Here is a 13,676-nt window from a genome sequence, read left to right on the forward strand (position 1 = left end):
ATGGGGAGCCTCTTAGGTAGTGGTGGGTTAGAGGAGAGAGAGCTCTGTTTTTAATAACCACTCTCTTCCTGGCCTGGTTCAAAAGGGACATCTGATTCCCATTATCTGGCCGTAAGTATCAATGAAGTCAACTTCAGCTCCATCACAGAAAGCTGTAAACAGCTGGGGACCTGGCAGAGAAACAGGCCATTTGACAAGGCCCCTCTTCACCCATTGGCCATTGTGGAACAGCTCACCAGAACTTTAAAGAAGCCTGGAAACGCCAAGGCAATTCTCAGGTCACACATATATGTTGATCTTTTACATGCTTCCAGCGGCAGCTCATTTCACCAGATAGTATCAGACCCTTTTAGTTACTAGGTAAACCGGCTGTCCTCCTGCAGGAACATTCAGCCCTCTGTGCCCGAGAGGTAAGCCCTGGTTTTGCTGTGAAGAAAATTAATAGGAGGAACGTCATTTTATTATTTATATTCTGCAGTCACTCCTTTATTCCTCACGCTGAGGTACAGGTTAAAAGAAAATGATGAAGTAGAATTGCCTAAGAAAAACATACTCAGTTTTACTTGCTTGGAAAAGTTATATATGAATAGTGAATTTTGTCTGGATGAAAACTCAGGACTGAATATTTCTAATTTCTGCTATAATTCATTGTAGACAAAGCAGATGATATTCCCAGGTCCAAGTTTATTATAATCTACATTGGATCACTTGCTATATGCTAGAAAGGAGTTTCTCTGATGTGCCTTTAGAGGCTAAAGCATGAATGGACTGCTATACAAAATGGCATGAGATTTTTTTTTCTTTTGAAACTAACATTCACTATTATAACATATGCACTTGCAAACTTATAATATATCAAACATATTTTTTATATGTGTGCATATTTTTTGAGAGCTAATGGGAGGCTTTATATATGTCTAGAACGAGGACATAATGTTATTGTTTTATTAACATCAGTACATACTGCTTTATTCCAGGCCTTTGCTTTATTCAAATATTTTATTCTTTTTTTTTTTTTTTAAGATTTTATTTATTTATTTGACAGAGATCACAAGTAGGCAGAGAGGCAGGCAGAGAGAGAGAGAGGAGGAAGCAGACTCCCTGCCAAGCAGAGAGCCCGATGCGGGACTTGATCCCAGGACCCTGAGATCATGACCTGAGCCGAAGGCAGCAGCTTAACCCACTGAGCCACTCAGGCGCCCTCAAATATTTTATTCTTTTTGCTGTGTTTTTATCATGCATCAGGATGTATAGGGGTCAAGATTTATACAGGAAAGACATATGGCTTTTGGTCATAGTAAAGGCTGATGGCATTTGTGAAACTCTCCAGAGAAGGGACATTGTTCCCCTGAGCCCCTCCTGCTTCCTCTGAAACATAAAAGCCCTTTCTCCAAGGGAGTTAATTTCACCCTTTCTTGACTTAGCAGTGAACATGCAATGTATGCAAATTTTAAAAGTATTCCTTTTTCTGCAGCGATTATCACCACCTTGTCTGGTGAACTTCAGCAAAAAACCAAGGCAGGTACTGTCAGTCCCAGCAGCCCTTCCTATAAGGCATGATCACCTTGTATAGGGAGTTGTCCCCTAGGGGTTCATCAGCTCTTTCCCATCTGGTTGCCAGCTGCCTGTAGTTTCTCTCCCTTCTTAGAGCATGGCTTTAGAGGAATGCAAATTAGATGGGTAGTTGTCACACCCCTGCTCCTGCTGAAAGCGGGGAGGTGGGGGACAACGGAGAGCTCTCAGGCACTCCCTGGCCTGGCCACGTGCACAGTGGCCCATAGTGAAAGTCCATGGAAAATGTTACTTCTCTGCTTACTCACCAGGCAGAGAGCTCTGGTAAGTGTTTTAATGGCGAGTACCTGAAGAAGGACGAGCACCATGTGGCCCCATGAAAAGATGTCTTCAGTGTCATTCTCACTTTGTGACTGTGCCTTCTGAATGGGGGGACAGATGGACCAAGTCAAGGCATAGAGGAAAGCTCAGCTGTAAGGTGGTTAGAGGCCTTTTAAAAAGACTTCATGAAGAAAGCAAAGAGACGTGTATTTTTAGGCAACTACTGTGAGTGATCAAAGGCTGTTTTTTTCTCTTCCTTGTTGAAACAAACTACTCAGAAATCAACGTCTTGTTGATTTTTTTTTTTTTTGAGAAAAATAAAAAACCTTTTTGAAATTGAAAGTGGGTCCTTGAACATGTCCTGGGGAGATCAATGTAGGTTACAGGGACCCCTGGATGAGAGAGTGAGCTAGGACAGCCACACGCAATAGGCGTTTCTTCCTGAAGCTCCTTTCCTTCAGTCACCACAATAAGGAATAAATTCTTCACCTAGTTGTATTAGCAAAATACTTTGAGATATCACAGCCTGTCTGTAATCCTCTCTGTATCATCTACTGTGCCTTCACCCTTGCCCTGCCTTTTTTTTTTTTTTTTTTTTTTTTGGCTAAAGATGGCACTAAAAAATAGAATTGAAATTTCCACCTGTGCTTTCAAGTTTGGTTTTTCCATAAGGCATGAGGGAAAAGGTGCTTTCAGGAAAATAAGTAAATTGCATCTACTTCTAACAACAGATTCTGTTTCCTTTCTCTATAGAAGGGGGCATACCTTTGAGGATAAGTATTAGAAATAATCTTCATTTATAATACAGTTGACCCTTGAACAACATGGGTTTGAACTGCATGGGTCCACTCATACACTTTTCATTTTTTTGTAAATACACTGCAGTACTCCAAATGTATTTTCTCTTCCTTGGGATTTTCTTAATTACATTTCCTTTCTCTGATGTACTTTCTTGTGAGAATACAGTATGTGATACACATAACATACAAAATAATGTGTTACTCAACGGTTTATGTTGTCAGTAAGGCTTTGGTTCCAACTGTAGGGTATGGGTAATTAAGTTTTGGAGGGAGTCAAATGCCCAGTGGGTCAATGCTCCTAACCTTGGCATTGTTCAAGGGTCAACTGTATAGACAAGAGAGTAATTTTGTTCAGTGTAACTCTAGTAGAGGCTCACAAAGGCTGCTGACCCATCAGGTTATTGAACTCAATTAGTAATTACTGAGTCACTGTTGTTAACTTGGATATCAGAATGGGTTGAAATCGTAATTAATGTAGGTTAAATAATTGCATATAAGGATCATCTGTGGAAATGTGGCTCATCTGCAAAACTTTGTTCTAGCCCATCTGGGTCACAGTAGAGTTCAGTTCCTGGTAAAGAAGAAACAGTCAGTGGGATTTGAAAGAGGGAAAGCATGGCAGAAAGTTGTTGCTTTTCAGGTTAAATGAGTTTCAGTTGGAGTAGATTTGAGCTGCTATATTGGAAGACAGCTATGTGCCTTTTGAAGCTCTCTTGGCCATCAGAGACCCTCAGCAAGTTATTTATTAATGAGGGGGGGAGGGATACAGCCAGAAGAATAAAAGAATTTTTCTTAATAACAAGGTTGTTCACTTTTATAATTCTAGATATTTAAAATTGAAATACAAAATTCCAAATACTTAAGATTAAAATACCCAAACTAATAGTTGAGTTTTAAAAAGTAATCTTACTATCCTCATGAAGGAGGGACCTCCAACCTCCGCCAGGTGAGCTCATACACTTTGGGAGCCATTGGGACTGTGGCAGAAAAGCCAGAGATCCGTGTGCGCTGTTTGAGACCTGAGCACGGCTGAAGAGGCAGCACACCAGGGACCATTCCGGCAGATAAGACAGGCCTTTGTGCAAGGTCTTTGCCATACGGCGGGGGAAGGGCATACATTAATAAACCTGAGACCTGCGTTTTAGAAGTCACCGTCTTGAGCAGATACGCAGTCACTTCCAGAGCTCTCGAAAAGGGGAAGGGCATCAGGCAATCTGACTGCCGCCCTGTGGACTGAGGTAAATGACTTCATGTATCTGAGTTCTGAAGGGAAGGCACACAAATGCAGTAGCCGTAGAGAGTTCAACAGACATCTCATGCACGGAGCTCACATTTGAAAGGACTCTTCTGTCACGAAGAGCGAAACAGAGGCCATGGTCTCCTCCGCTATGTGAGATGAACAGATGAAGAAATCCCGACTAAGGTCCAGTGTCTGGAAGATGCTGGAAGTGGGTACATGCCCTGTGCGAGGTGAGGTGCTTGAAGCTTTATAGGTGTTGTTTCCTCTGATCCTATGAACTAGTTGTTAGTACCATCTACTCCATTCTAGAAATGAGAAGTTGAAACTTAAGGAAGAGAGAAAGCGAGAAAAAAGAGAAACAGAAAAACTCAGAATGTCACACAACTAGGAGAGCGAGGTTTTGAACTAATTACCTTGACTCCAAATCCAGCCTCCTAACCCCCCTCTATTATACTACATGGAGTCGTGTTTTATCCACCATCTCATTTTATTCGGGAAAGCAGAACAAAGGGCCATTGTAAGAAAATAAGGATGTAACTCAACCTATAAGCAAGTAGGAAGTGTATGGAAATAGATTTTAACTAAGGAGACCCGAGTGAAGCAAAAGCGAGCCACAGTAAATGCAATGAAACAAAGCAATTTCCGAATCTCCAAGAGACATCTTGAGCCTTTCCCTGTGCTGATGGGTCTGGAGATGCTCCCAGCAGACAGAGCTCTCCACAGAAGTCAGAGCATCGGCAGGTTTGGTGACCGGCTGATTTGACTTTGAACACAGTCTGACTGTGTTCAAAATACTTCGAAAATACTTCTAGAATCAGAGAACCTGGGGCAGTTGTATAAAAAATGGAGGTGGTTCAGATCTGAAAGCCTTGAACGAAGGTTGTCGGATAACTCTTCACACTGTTAGCTCTGCCACAGTCCTGCTGACTGCTGCAGAGGAAGCCTGCAGTACTTCAGAGCCATCCCCAAGTGTATCATTAAAGGATGGCAGAAAGCATCCCTGACCCGTATCTCACAAAAATAGGATGTGAGCCGTGGGAGAGACCCCACGGCTCATTGTGCTCTCTGGCTGGTCACACAGTGTCCTCGCTGCTCACTGATGAAAACAGGGCTTCGTCATACCAGCATCAGTACCTGAAGACATGTGACTGCCTTGCATTACCCCCTCTCCTACCCCACCCTAACATGGAGCCACCGCAGGCTTCTTGTGGAGCTAAGGACACTCTCTTCCTGCTAGGGGATCACACATTTTTTTTCTTTTGCTTTCACCTCATCTGTCCCATAGCTGTGGGCTATTCATGAAGGAAAACTAAGAATGACACTGACAGAAAATAAGGGTAACTATTTGGGGTTGAAAGATCAGGGAGGGCTTCTTTGAGGAGGTGACATTTAAAGCCAAAACTAGAGGAAGGAAAAAAAATTATGTAAAAATTGAGGATCAGAGCATTTCAGGCACAGGGAGGAGCGAGGATAAGGACCCTGAAGCAGGAACCTGCGTCATACTCCATGAGTGATGGTGGGAAGGAAGTGAGTGTGGGACAGGAGAACAGGATCCAAACCCTGAGGTGCTGGGAGTTGGCATTTTAAGTGGTTGCTGAAGCCAAATGTAGTGACCAAATTCTGTTCTTAAAGGTCTCGCTGGGAGCGCCTGCATGGGTGCCTCCATTGGTTAAGGGTCTGACTCTTGATTTCAGTTAGGTCGTGATCTCAGGGTCTTGGGATCGAGTCCCGCATCAGGCTCTGTGCTCAGCGCAGAGTCTGCTTGTCTTTCTCCCTCCACTCTTCCCCTCACTCACGTTCTCTCACTCTCCCTCTCTAATAAATAAATGAAATCTTAAAAGAAAAAGATCCCTCTGGTCTCTGGGTACCACATGGATTTGATGAGAATGGAGGCAGGAAACCCTCAGGCAGAGTCATTGCAGCGGTCCAGATGAGCGGAGCTGGAGACGGGGGCTGGGTCGGTGGCAACAGAGGCAGAGGGAGGTGTTGGTGAAGGCAGAGCCAGAAGGTCTTGGAGGGGACGAGGAAGAGAAGGTGACAAGTCCCCAAATGCATTCTCAAGGCTGATTGCACAGCTGGTTCTCTTTAAACTTTCTGTCTAGGTTATATTTTCCTTTACTCAGAAAGGCCACAGACCTTTTCTAACCAGTTTAGTTTTGAGTAAATGCTAGGGACTCAGGTTACTCTTGATTCTGAAGCCACAGTCTGAAATCTTACAAGGCGCGTTTTATTTACAGCCTACCAGGACTTCCTCTGAAAGCATTTATTCTAGACCAAGCTCCAGTATCCCTGGCTCCCCGGGTCATACTATCTATGTAAGTATTGACTCCTGGCAAAGAACCTTCCTTCTGGGACAGGTAAAGTAGCAGATGGTAATGGGGGGGTGGGTAACCCAGAGTAGAATAATTTGAAATGATTTCTGTTTCTGTTACGAGATCCAGTTTTCACCCCCTTGTTAAAGATCAGCCTTCCCAATCATGTCTCCTTCGGGTAATTAAATTTATATACAAATGTGACCATCGATGTCAATGACCTATAAAATGTAGTAATACCATGTAGGACTTGAAAAATTGTTGGATATAGACACTTGGGGATTAATTAAACATTTTGTAAGGCTGATACTGAGTATTCTTAAATTCTGCCACGAGATATTTAAATATTTAGTTTATCAAATATGCAGTTCTTGTTTTTAGCCATCTGGGAGGATTTTTTTTTTTTTTTTTTTTTGACCATCTGTTTGAGCTTCTCCATCTCTGTAATAAATTTAGGAAAATTATCCTGAAGGTTTGCAGGCGTTTCTGCTTGGTTTATTCTGCACAGACTTTTTCCTAAGCTTTTGGTGACTTTTTTTTAATAAAACATGATTAATATATGGTATAAATAGGCAACTTTCTAAAGCAAAATGCTTTGGTTTTTGTTTCTTTTTAAGGTCTTCACCTTTCAAGCAGGACGTGAAATGTACTAACAATAGTTTTCCAAAGAGATGAGACTGAAAAGTGATTTTGCTTTCTGTTTAACTTTGCCAGGCAAAAGTGGACAATGAAATCCTGGATTATAAGGATTTAGCAGCCATCCCCAAGGTCAAGGCAATTTATGATATTGAACGTCCAGATCTTATTACCTATGAGCCTTTCTACACTTCCGGCTATGATGACAAGCAGGAGAGGCAGAGCCTGGGAGAGGTAACACATCTAGAAGCTGTATTTATACAACTTCTCTTTCATCACATGTGTAAGAATGACTGACTGGAATCACAATAAGTCAGAGGGTTCTTTTGATTGCCTGCTGTTTGCAGGCTTCTGTACCAGGTGCTTTGAGGGGCTCAGAAATCTCTCACACCATCCCTGGCCCCAGGAGTTTACAGAGGGTTGAGAGAGCAGCCAAAGAAAACAGCGGGGAAGCATGAATGAGCGCTGGTACCAGGTTGTGGGATGGCAGAGCGGGCATACTGGGGAGTGAGTCAGAATTCGCAGGGGAGATTCTGTGAGCTGGGTAGAGGGAGTGAGGGAGAGTCTTCTGGGGGTTTCCTGGGGGGACCATCTGAGGTACAGTCATGGGGATCATGAGGAAGAGAACATACATCCTCAGTTAGGACAGCCGCTGTGTGTAGCATCTTAAGATAGTTAGACTGTGAGAGAACAGAAAGAGCAGAGAGACGGAGACCATGGTGTGGCACAGTGAAGTGAGCCAGGGTTCTGGAATCAAATTACCTGGGCTCAGCCTGGGGACCCCACGTGCCGCTTGGATGACTGGCCACGTGGCAACCATTCTGACCCTGGTTTCTTCATCAGTAGTAACACAGGATGACAGAATCCACTTCACAGGATGTTAGTAAAGATTAAATAAATGATCTCTTAAAGGTTAGTATCTATAGACTATCTAGATCATTTACTGTCTATTGAAACTAATCTGTATAAACTACTCTGTTAAAGCAATTACCTGAGAGACTAGTGGTGAATGTTCAGGAAATGACAGCTGCTGCTGTGGGGCATTCCCTGTCCTCTTGGGGCTTAGTAATGCTTTCCCAGCATTAATGGTCCAGAGGTTGGAGCACAGCCTCTCAGCCCCTTGGGGTCCTCCCTATCCCTTCCCAGGTTTGGGGGTTCCCTACCTGGGTTGCATGGGCTCTGGTCTGTTTATCCTGGCCTGTTCAACTCACTTTAAACCTTTTTCTCTTTTATTTTTAAAATTGGAATCCTCTATACACTGATTTGAGTCCAGTCGGAGAGATGTTACCCAAATATTGGACTGAAATTAGCTGTTCAACCCAAGGTTAAAACAGACTATAAACTACCTAACATGTCCACACAGTGCTTTGAGATCTTAGATGAAGAAAAGCCATGCAAACATGGTGATTCTGTTTCATTTGTTCTCAATAATACATGTATATATGACATCTGTCTCATAATTATATGTATATGTATTCGTAATTGTAATATATGTTGTTCATTCACTTATTTTTCAATTTGGGGTTGAAATGGCCCATTGGACAGGAAGTGATATCTATTTTCATGTAGTGCCCCCTAGTGGTCATATGCTTGTAACTGCATCTGCAGCCACACCGATGCGGGGTGGGGGGGGCGGGCGGGCGGGGCGCTGTGTTGTTGAGCGGCCAAGGGGCCCCGCCTGGAGAGCTGTGTAGAAAATCAAGGAAAAGGACAGTTCCTGAATAGGGTGCACAGGGCCTGCGCCTGGAGCAAGTAGATGAGAATTTGCTCATATTCAGGTTGTCCAAGCAAGGGGGAGGTGAGTTGTTTTTTGGTGTTTTAGGTTTGGGGGTACATATCTATTTCCCGGTGGCTCCATTTTGAGCAGTAAAACATTAAGCACTTGAGAGTTTGGGCTTTGAAGTGAACGTTTCAGGGTTTGGAGTCAGACTTCTGTTTACTAACCATACAACTTTGGGGAAGATACGTATTTCAATCTCTTTATCTGTAAACTCAAGTAACACCTGCCTCGGAGGTCTTCTGTGAGTCAGTGAAATATTTAGATTAGAACGGTACCTGGCCCGTGAGTGCTCGACAAAATTGCTGGCCACTCTCGTAATCAGCATCATTACCGTCAGGACCCAGAATGATGACCTGTGGGTTTTTCGGAGCACGGAAGCTTGATGGGAGTTTGCCCCCAGATCAGAACACATGTTCTCCGTCTCTTCCCCAACACATGAATCTTGCAACGAAGAAAACTTGACACACGCCGTTTGATTATTTATTCCTCTACTTATTAACACTTTCTCCAAAGAATCCATAGATTGCCAATTTAGAAACACTGGAGGAGTAAACTTGACCTTCTGTGTAGCCGTTTGTGCCTCCAGGAAACATGAGAAGGGGGTAGGAATCAGGAGGCCTGCTGTCAGCAGAGTCAGGCCTGGCTCTGTACTTCAAGGAGCCTGTCTTCCCCCAGCTTAGACACCCCCCCCACCACCAACACCAACACAGGCTGTAGCTGTCTCAAGACTTTGGGGCTTGAGGAAGCTGCTGTGCCGGGAGAGCCCGGTGGCGTCTTGTGACCTTGGGGTGAGGGGAAAACTGGGATGCTGAGAAATCTAGCCCTGTTCTTCAGGTTGCTTTGTTTGCATTTCATTTCCATTTAAATGTTTTTTGCATTTTAATTGTAAACATTTCATTCATTCATTTAGGAAATATTTGTTGGGTACCTCATAGGTGCCAGGAGCTGCTCTAGTCCCTGGGAATACAAGTAGCTGTAAAGAAACAGTTCCTGCCCTCATGGAACTTGCAGTGGGATATGGGAGACAGACCATCAGCAGATACATAACACCCTTCTCCAGGGTGTAGTGCTAGCAGAAAAGCGAAGCAGAGTAAGGAGAAAGCATGTAGGACTGGGTTGCTTCTTCAGATAGGACGGTCACAGAAGGCACTGTGTGTACCACATGAGACCTCACTGAAGAAGAGGAGTAAGCCCGGCATGTGTCTAAGTGAAAGGCACTGCTGGCAGAGGGCACAGCAGATGCAAAGGCCCTGAGGTGAGAGAGGGTTTGATCTGTTCACTGCCCCCAAGGAAGCCTTTGTGCCCGGAAGGTTGGAAGCCAGGTGAATGTGGTCATGTTGGCAAGCCCACCAGGGCAGGATGCCACAGACCTGGTCATCCCTGGTCTGTGTCATGCAGCAAATGATTTTACGTGATTGCTCTGATTATAATTGAGTCAACAACCATGTTTATAAAATTCTGTGTTCCAGTAGACACCATGACTCATAGTAGTAAACCGAGCATAGTTTGAGCATAGAGGGAAAAATAGTTGCAGTTTGTCTAACTTAAGCATCAAAGTATGACTGCGTCTTTCTCAAAACCAATAGTTCTTAGGCCAGGACATGAGCCAGGCTCCTGGGAACTTGGTTGTCATGCTCCTGTCTGAGCCCCACTCTCAATTTAACCTAATCAGAAGATGGGGATGGACAGGGAGAGCAGGGGTGTGGATGCAGTGTGCTGTTTCCAGGCGATTCTGATAAACTAATTAAACTGATAACAAATCAGTATCCACTGTAACTTTCGATTCTCTTTTATTCTTCTAGTCTCCAAGGACTTTGTCTCCTACTCCCTCAGCAGAAGTAAGTACCATTGTTGAACATTATAACGGATGGGATTTGGGAGTTACCTGGACTTTTCCTAGACCGGAGTTTTTAAGGAAGGACGTTGAACAAAACAACAACAACAAAAACAAAAAAAACAAAAACTGGGTTCAAAATTGTGATGCATGTCGAATCCCTTACGTATGAGATGACTCTAAGACACGGTAGTCCGTGTTTTCTCCAGTGAGACTGGGGGTAAAAACAGCCCTAGAGTAATCTGAGCCTCTGCCCCTAAGTGCCCAGGAAGGGTTTGCGGGGAGTGAGACCTCCCGTCCTGCTGGGGAGGCCCAGCTTGCTGCACTATCTGAAATGGCCTGTCCTGGTCACAGAGCATTTCAGGGGAGGACACTCCCTTTTGTCTCAAATCCATAGTCTTGTCCCGCTCCTCAGGGTAAAGAAATCTCACCGTGGCTTGTATCCGGCCCACCGGGCCCGCCGTCCCCTGGGGAGTAGCCCGGCGTGGCTCGCGTGGCTCGCGTGGCTCGCGTGGCGCCGTCGTGGTCCTTCCACGGTGAGCCCCGGGTCCCCTCTCAGTCCGTACACACGCCTTCCGCGCTGTCCGGTGTCCAAACCAGACTAATCCAAACCGGATTAGTTCTTCTCACAACCGTCTTAGCGGTTCTGCAGCAACTTCACCCTCTCCGTCCCGGTCCGGGGTTCCTCGGTTTTGCCCCAGTCCCACGCCGACTGCCTGCCCGGTGACCGGAGCCCGTAGAAGGACATTCCTTGGTCTCTCCTCATTGTTTCCCCTTTTGGGGCAGGGTGCGGGGGGCTTCCGGGCTAGCGACCTGAGCTCAGCCTGACTCGCGTCTGAACGTGGTCCCGCGCCAGGGTCTGACCCGGCACTTTCTTCCTTTTCGCCTCTTCAGAGAACAGTCACCAAAGGATCGCGTGTTTAGCGGGCTTCTTACTGTTCTGCATTTCCTTAGGTATCCGGGGAGCCAACGCCTCAGGTGTTGGGTCTACTCCCATCTAAAAAAAGAATAATAATAAAAATAATAAATCTGGGTGGCTCCGCCAGTGAAGCATCCTGACTTTGGCCGGGGTCATGATCTCATAGTTGTGAGATCGAGCCCCGCGTTGGGCTCTGTGCTCCGCAGAGAGTCTGCTTCAGAGTCTCTCGCCCTCTCTTTCTGAGAAATCAAATAAAACCTTAAAAAAATTAAAATGAATAAAAAATAAAAATCAGTGAGTCTTCAAGCAACTTGCTGGATACTCTATGTAAAACTGGATTGATCTTAGATAACCATTATAATTTAACCTGGTAAAAACTCTGTGGCATTCCAATGTTTGTGACTGAGGGCTATGAAAAATTAATTTCTGTTAGTATTCTAATGACAGAAGTTATGAAGCATTGACTTCATTATCAACCAGTTGCAAAGTTGAAGCACATTGTTTAGGGACTTCTTTTTATTTTGTTTTTACACAACTTATTGTGCTAGGCAACTAGAATCAAACCGTAGTTTCCTGGCCATTTACTCCCACATTTCACACAGCCCTGGTTATTGAGTTTTTAATTTTAGGCATTTTTCCATTCTGTCTTCCAAACTTATGTTTCTGTTGTGGTAGCAGAAACTTCATAAGACAACCATTTCCTAAAATGTAGAACATTCCTTCCTACCCTTTTCATTGTTTGAACCGTTTTGTGTTGTGTTTGTGTGTGTATGATTTTTTTGTACTTCACATCTAATCTGCTCTTTTCTGGCTTTGGAGATAGTGGGCATATGGTGTATCCATTGAATGGATACACCTAATTGACTTCATTATTCCCCAATTTGTTGAGAAAGTTTAATCTTTATAAATGGTGGTATTATAAATATCTTTGAGCAGATTTTCCCATTTGGAGATCAGTTTTTATTTTCTTCTTGGGGTATGTTTCTCAAAGTGAGAAGTAGGATTTCTTGGGTTTGAGGCCACCACCAGCTTGTTCTTCAGGAAAATCATTTTAAAATGTCACCAGATCAGTGTTACAGTGTGGGTTGGCAGCTAGAGCAAAGGGTAAGATTAGAGCCGGGAGGCTGGTTCTGAAGTAGGCTCTGCCCTATGCGAGCTACACACCTGCACAAGGGTCTCTTAATCTGCTCGGAAACATCTTACATTTGTGGAGAAGGGAGGTCATACCTTGTGTTCTACTTTTGTTGCTATGAAAATCAGATGAAATGCTGAACATGCTTTGTAAAACTGAAGGGTACCATACCAGTGTGGCCATCAGGGTATTCTCTTTTTCCCAGAGGTCTAGCAATATGGGAGTTTACCATTTTACATCTTAAAATTTGGGGAAATGCAAGAGCTATGGGTTTCAAACAAAATGCGTTAACCGCAGAATACTCCTTTGTGTACATATTGAGGGATATGACCCTAAAATGTATGAACAGGTCGACATCAGGCAGTCCTTGTAGAGCTGGATGTCACTGGGACTCAGTGATAGCCTGAATGTGTGTCTGATGCGCCCACATTCTCGCTCTTTCTTTTCAGGGCTACCAGGACTCGAGGGACCGGGTGATGCACCGGTCCACCAGCCAGGGCTCCATCAACTCCCCCGTCTACAGCCGCCACAGTTACACTCCGACCACATCTCGCTCTCCCCAGCATTTTCATAGACCTGGTAAGGGTGCCTGTCCTGGAGATTGGCTTTGTGTTGCTGTGTGATTTTCTTTTTTCCCACCACTGATAGTGTATTTAAAATCTGCGGCCAAGTAGATCTCCTGTTTTCCCAGGAAAAAAAAAAAAAAAAAAAGAAAACTCCTATCTAACTATAATTTGTGTAATTTTGTGATTATACTCATTACGATTTATTAAATAATTACATTTTGACAGTGAACAACGGGAAGCCAGGGAGATTTTTTTTTCTTTTTTTAGACTTAAAGAAAATTTCATCACTTTGAGACTTAACATGAAGCTCTCCAAAGAAAATATTTTGATGTGCCTTTTAGACACATCTAAAATCTAGCATTGGTCATTAAATCTAGCATTGGTCATTTGTTGGTGGGTTTGCTCTGTTTCCCCAAACCAGGCACAGGGTGTTACTAAGTGTGCTTGGTTAAGCACCTTCTAGAAGGAAGTATTACATGGCACCTTGGGGTTGTATTTGATAACTTTTCAGATCTATTCTAGCCCTTAGATTTTGAACCAGACTTGGAAAACAAAAACATTAGAGACATATTAGGATAGATAATATCGAACAGTAGTGGACTTGAGGTGACCTTCATCTGTGCA

At 44.0% G+C, this 13,676-nt stretch overlaps 1 protein-coding gene across 10 annotated transcripts in view; it reads left to right on the forward strand.

Moving 5' to 3' along the window:
- Positions 1 to 13,676, forward strand: part of ABLIM1 (actin binding LIM protein 1) — a 299,492-nt gene that overhangs the window by 250,634 nt on the left and 35,182 nt on the right. For all 10 annotated transcript variants that reach the window (XM_059173096.1, XM_059173099.1, XM_059173093.1 and 7 more), the window contains 4 exons: positions 6,111 to 6,188; positions 6,900 to 7,055; positions 10,404 to 10,439; positions 12,936 to 13,065. In XM_059173096.1, coding sequence (XP_059029079.1) covers positions 6,111 to 6,188; positions 6,900 to 7,055; positions 10,404 to 10,439; positions 12,936 to 13,065 — 400 coding nt within the window. The remainder of the gene's footprint in view (positions 1 to 6,110; positions 6,189 to 6,899; positions 7,056 to 10,403; positions 10,440 to 12,935; positions 13,066 to 13,676) is intronic.

This window comes from Mustela lutreola, chromosome 4 (assembly GCF_030435805.1).
Source record: "Mustela lutreola isolate mMusLut2 chromosome 4, mMusLut2.pri, whole genome shotgun sequence".
Classification (NCBI taxonomy): Eukaryota; Metazoa; Chordata; class Mammalia; order Carnivora; family Mustelidae; genus Mustela; species Mustela lutreola.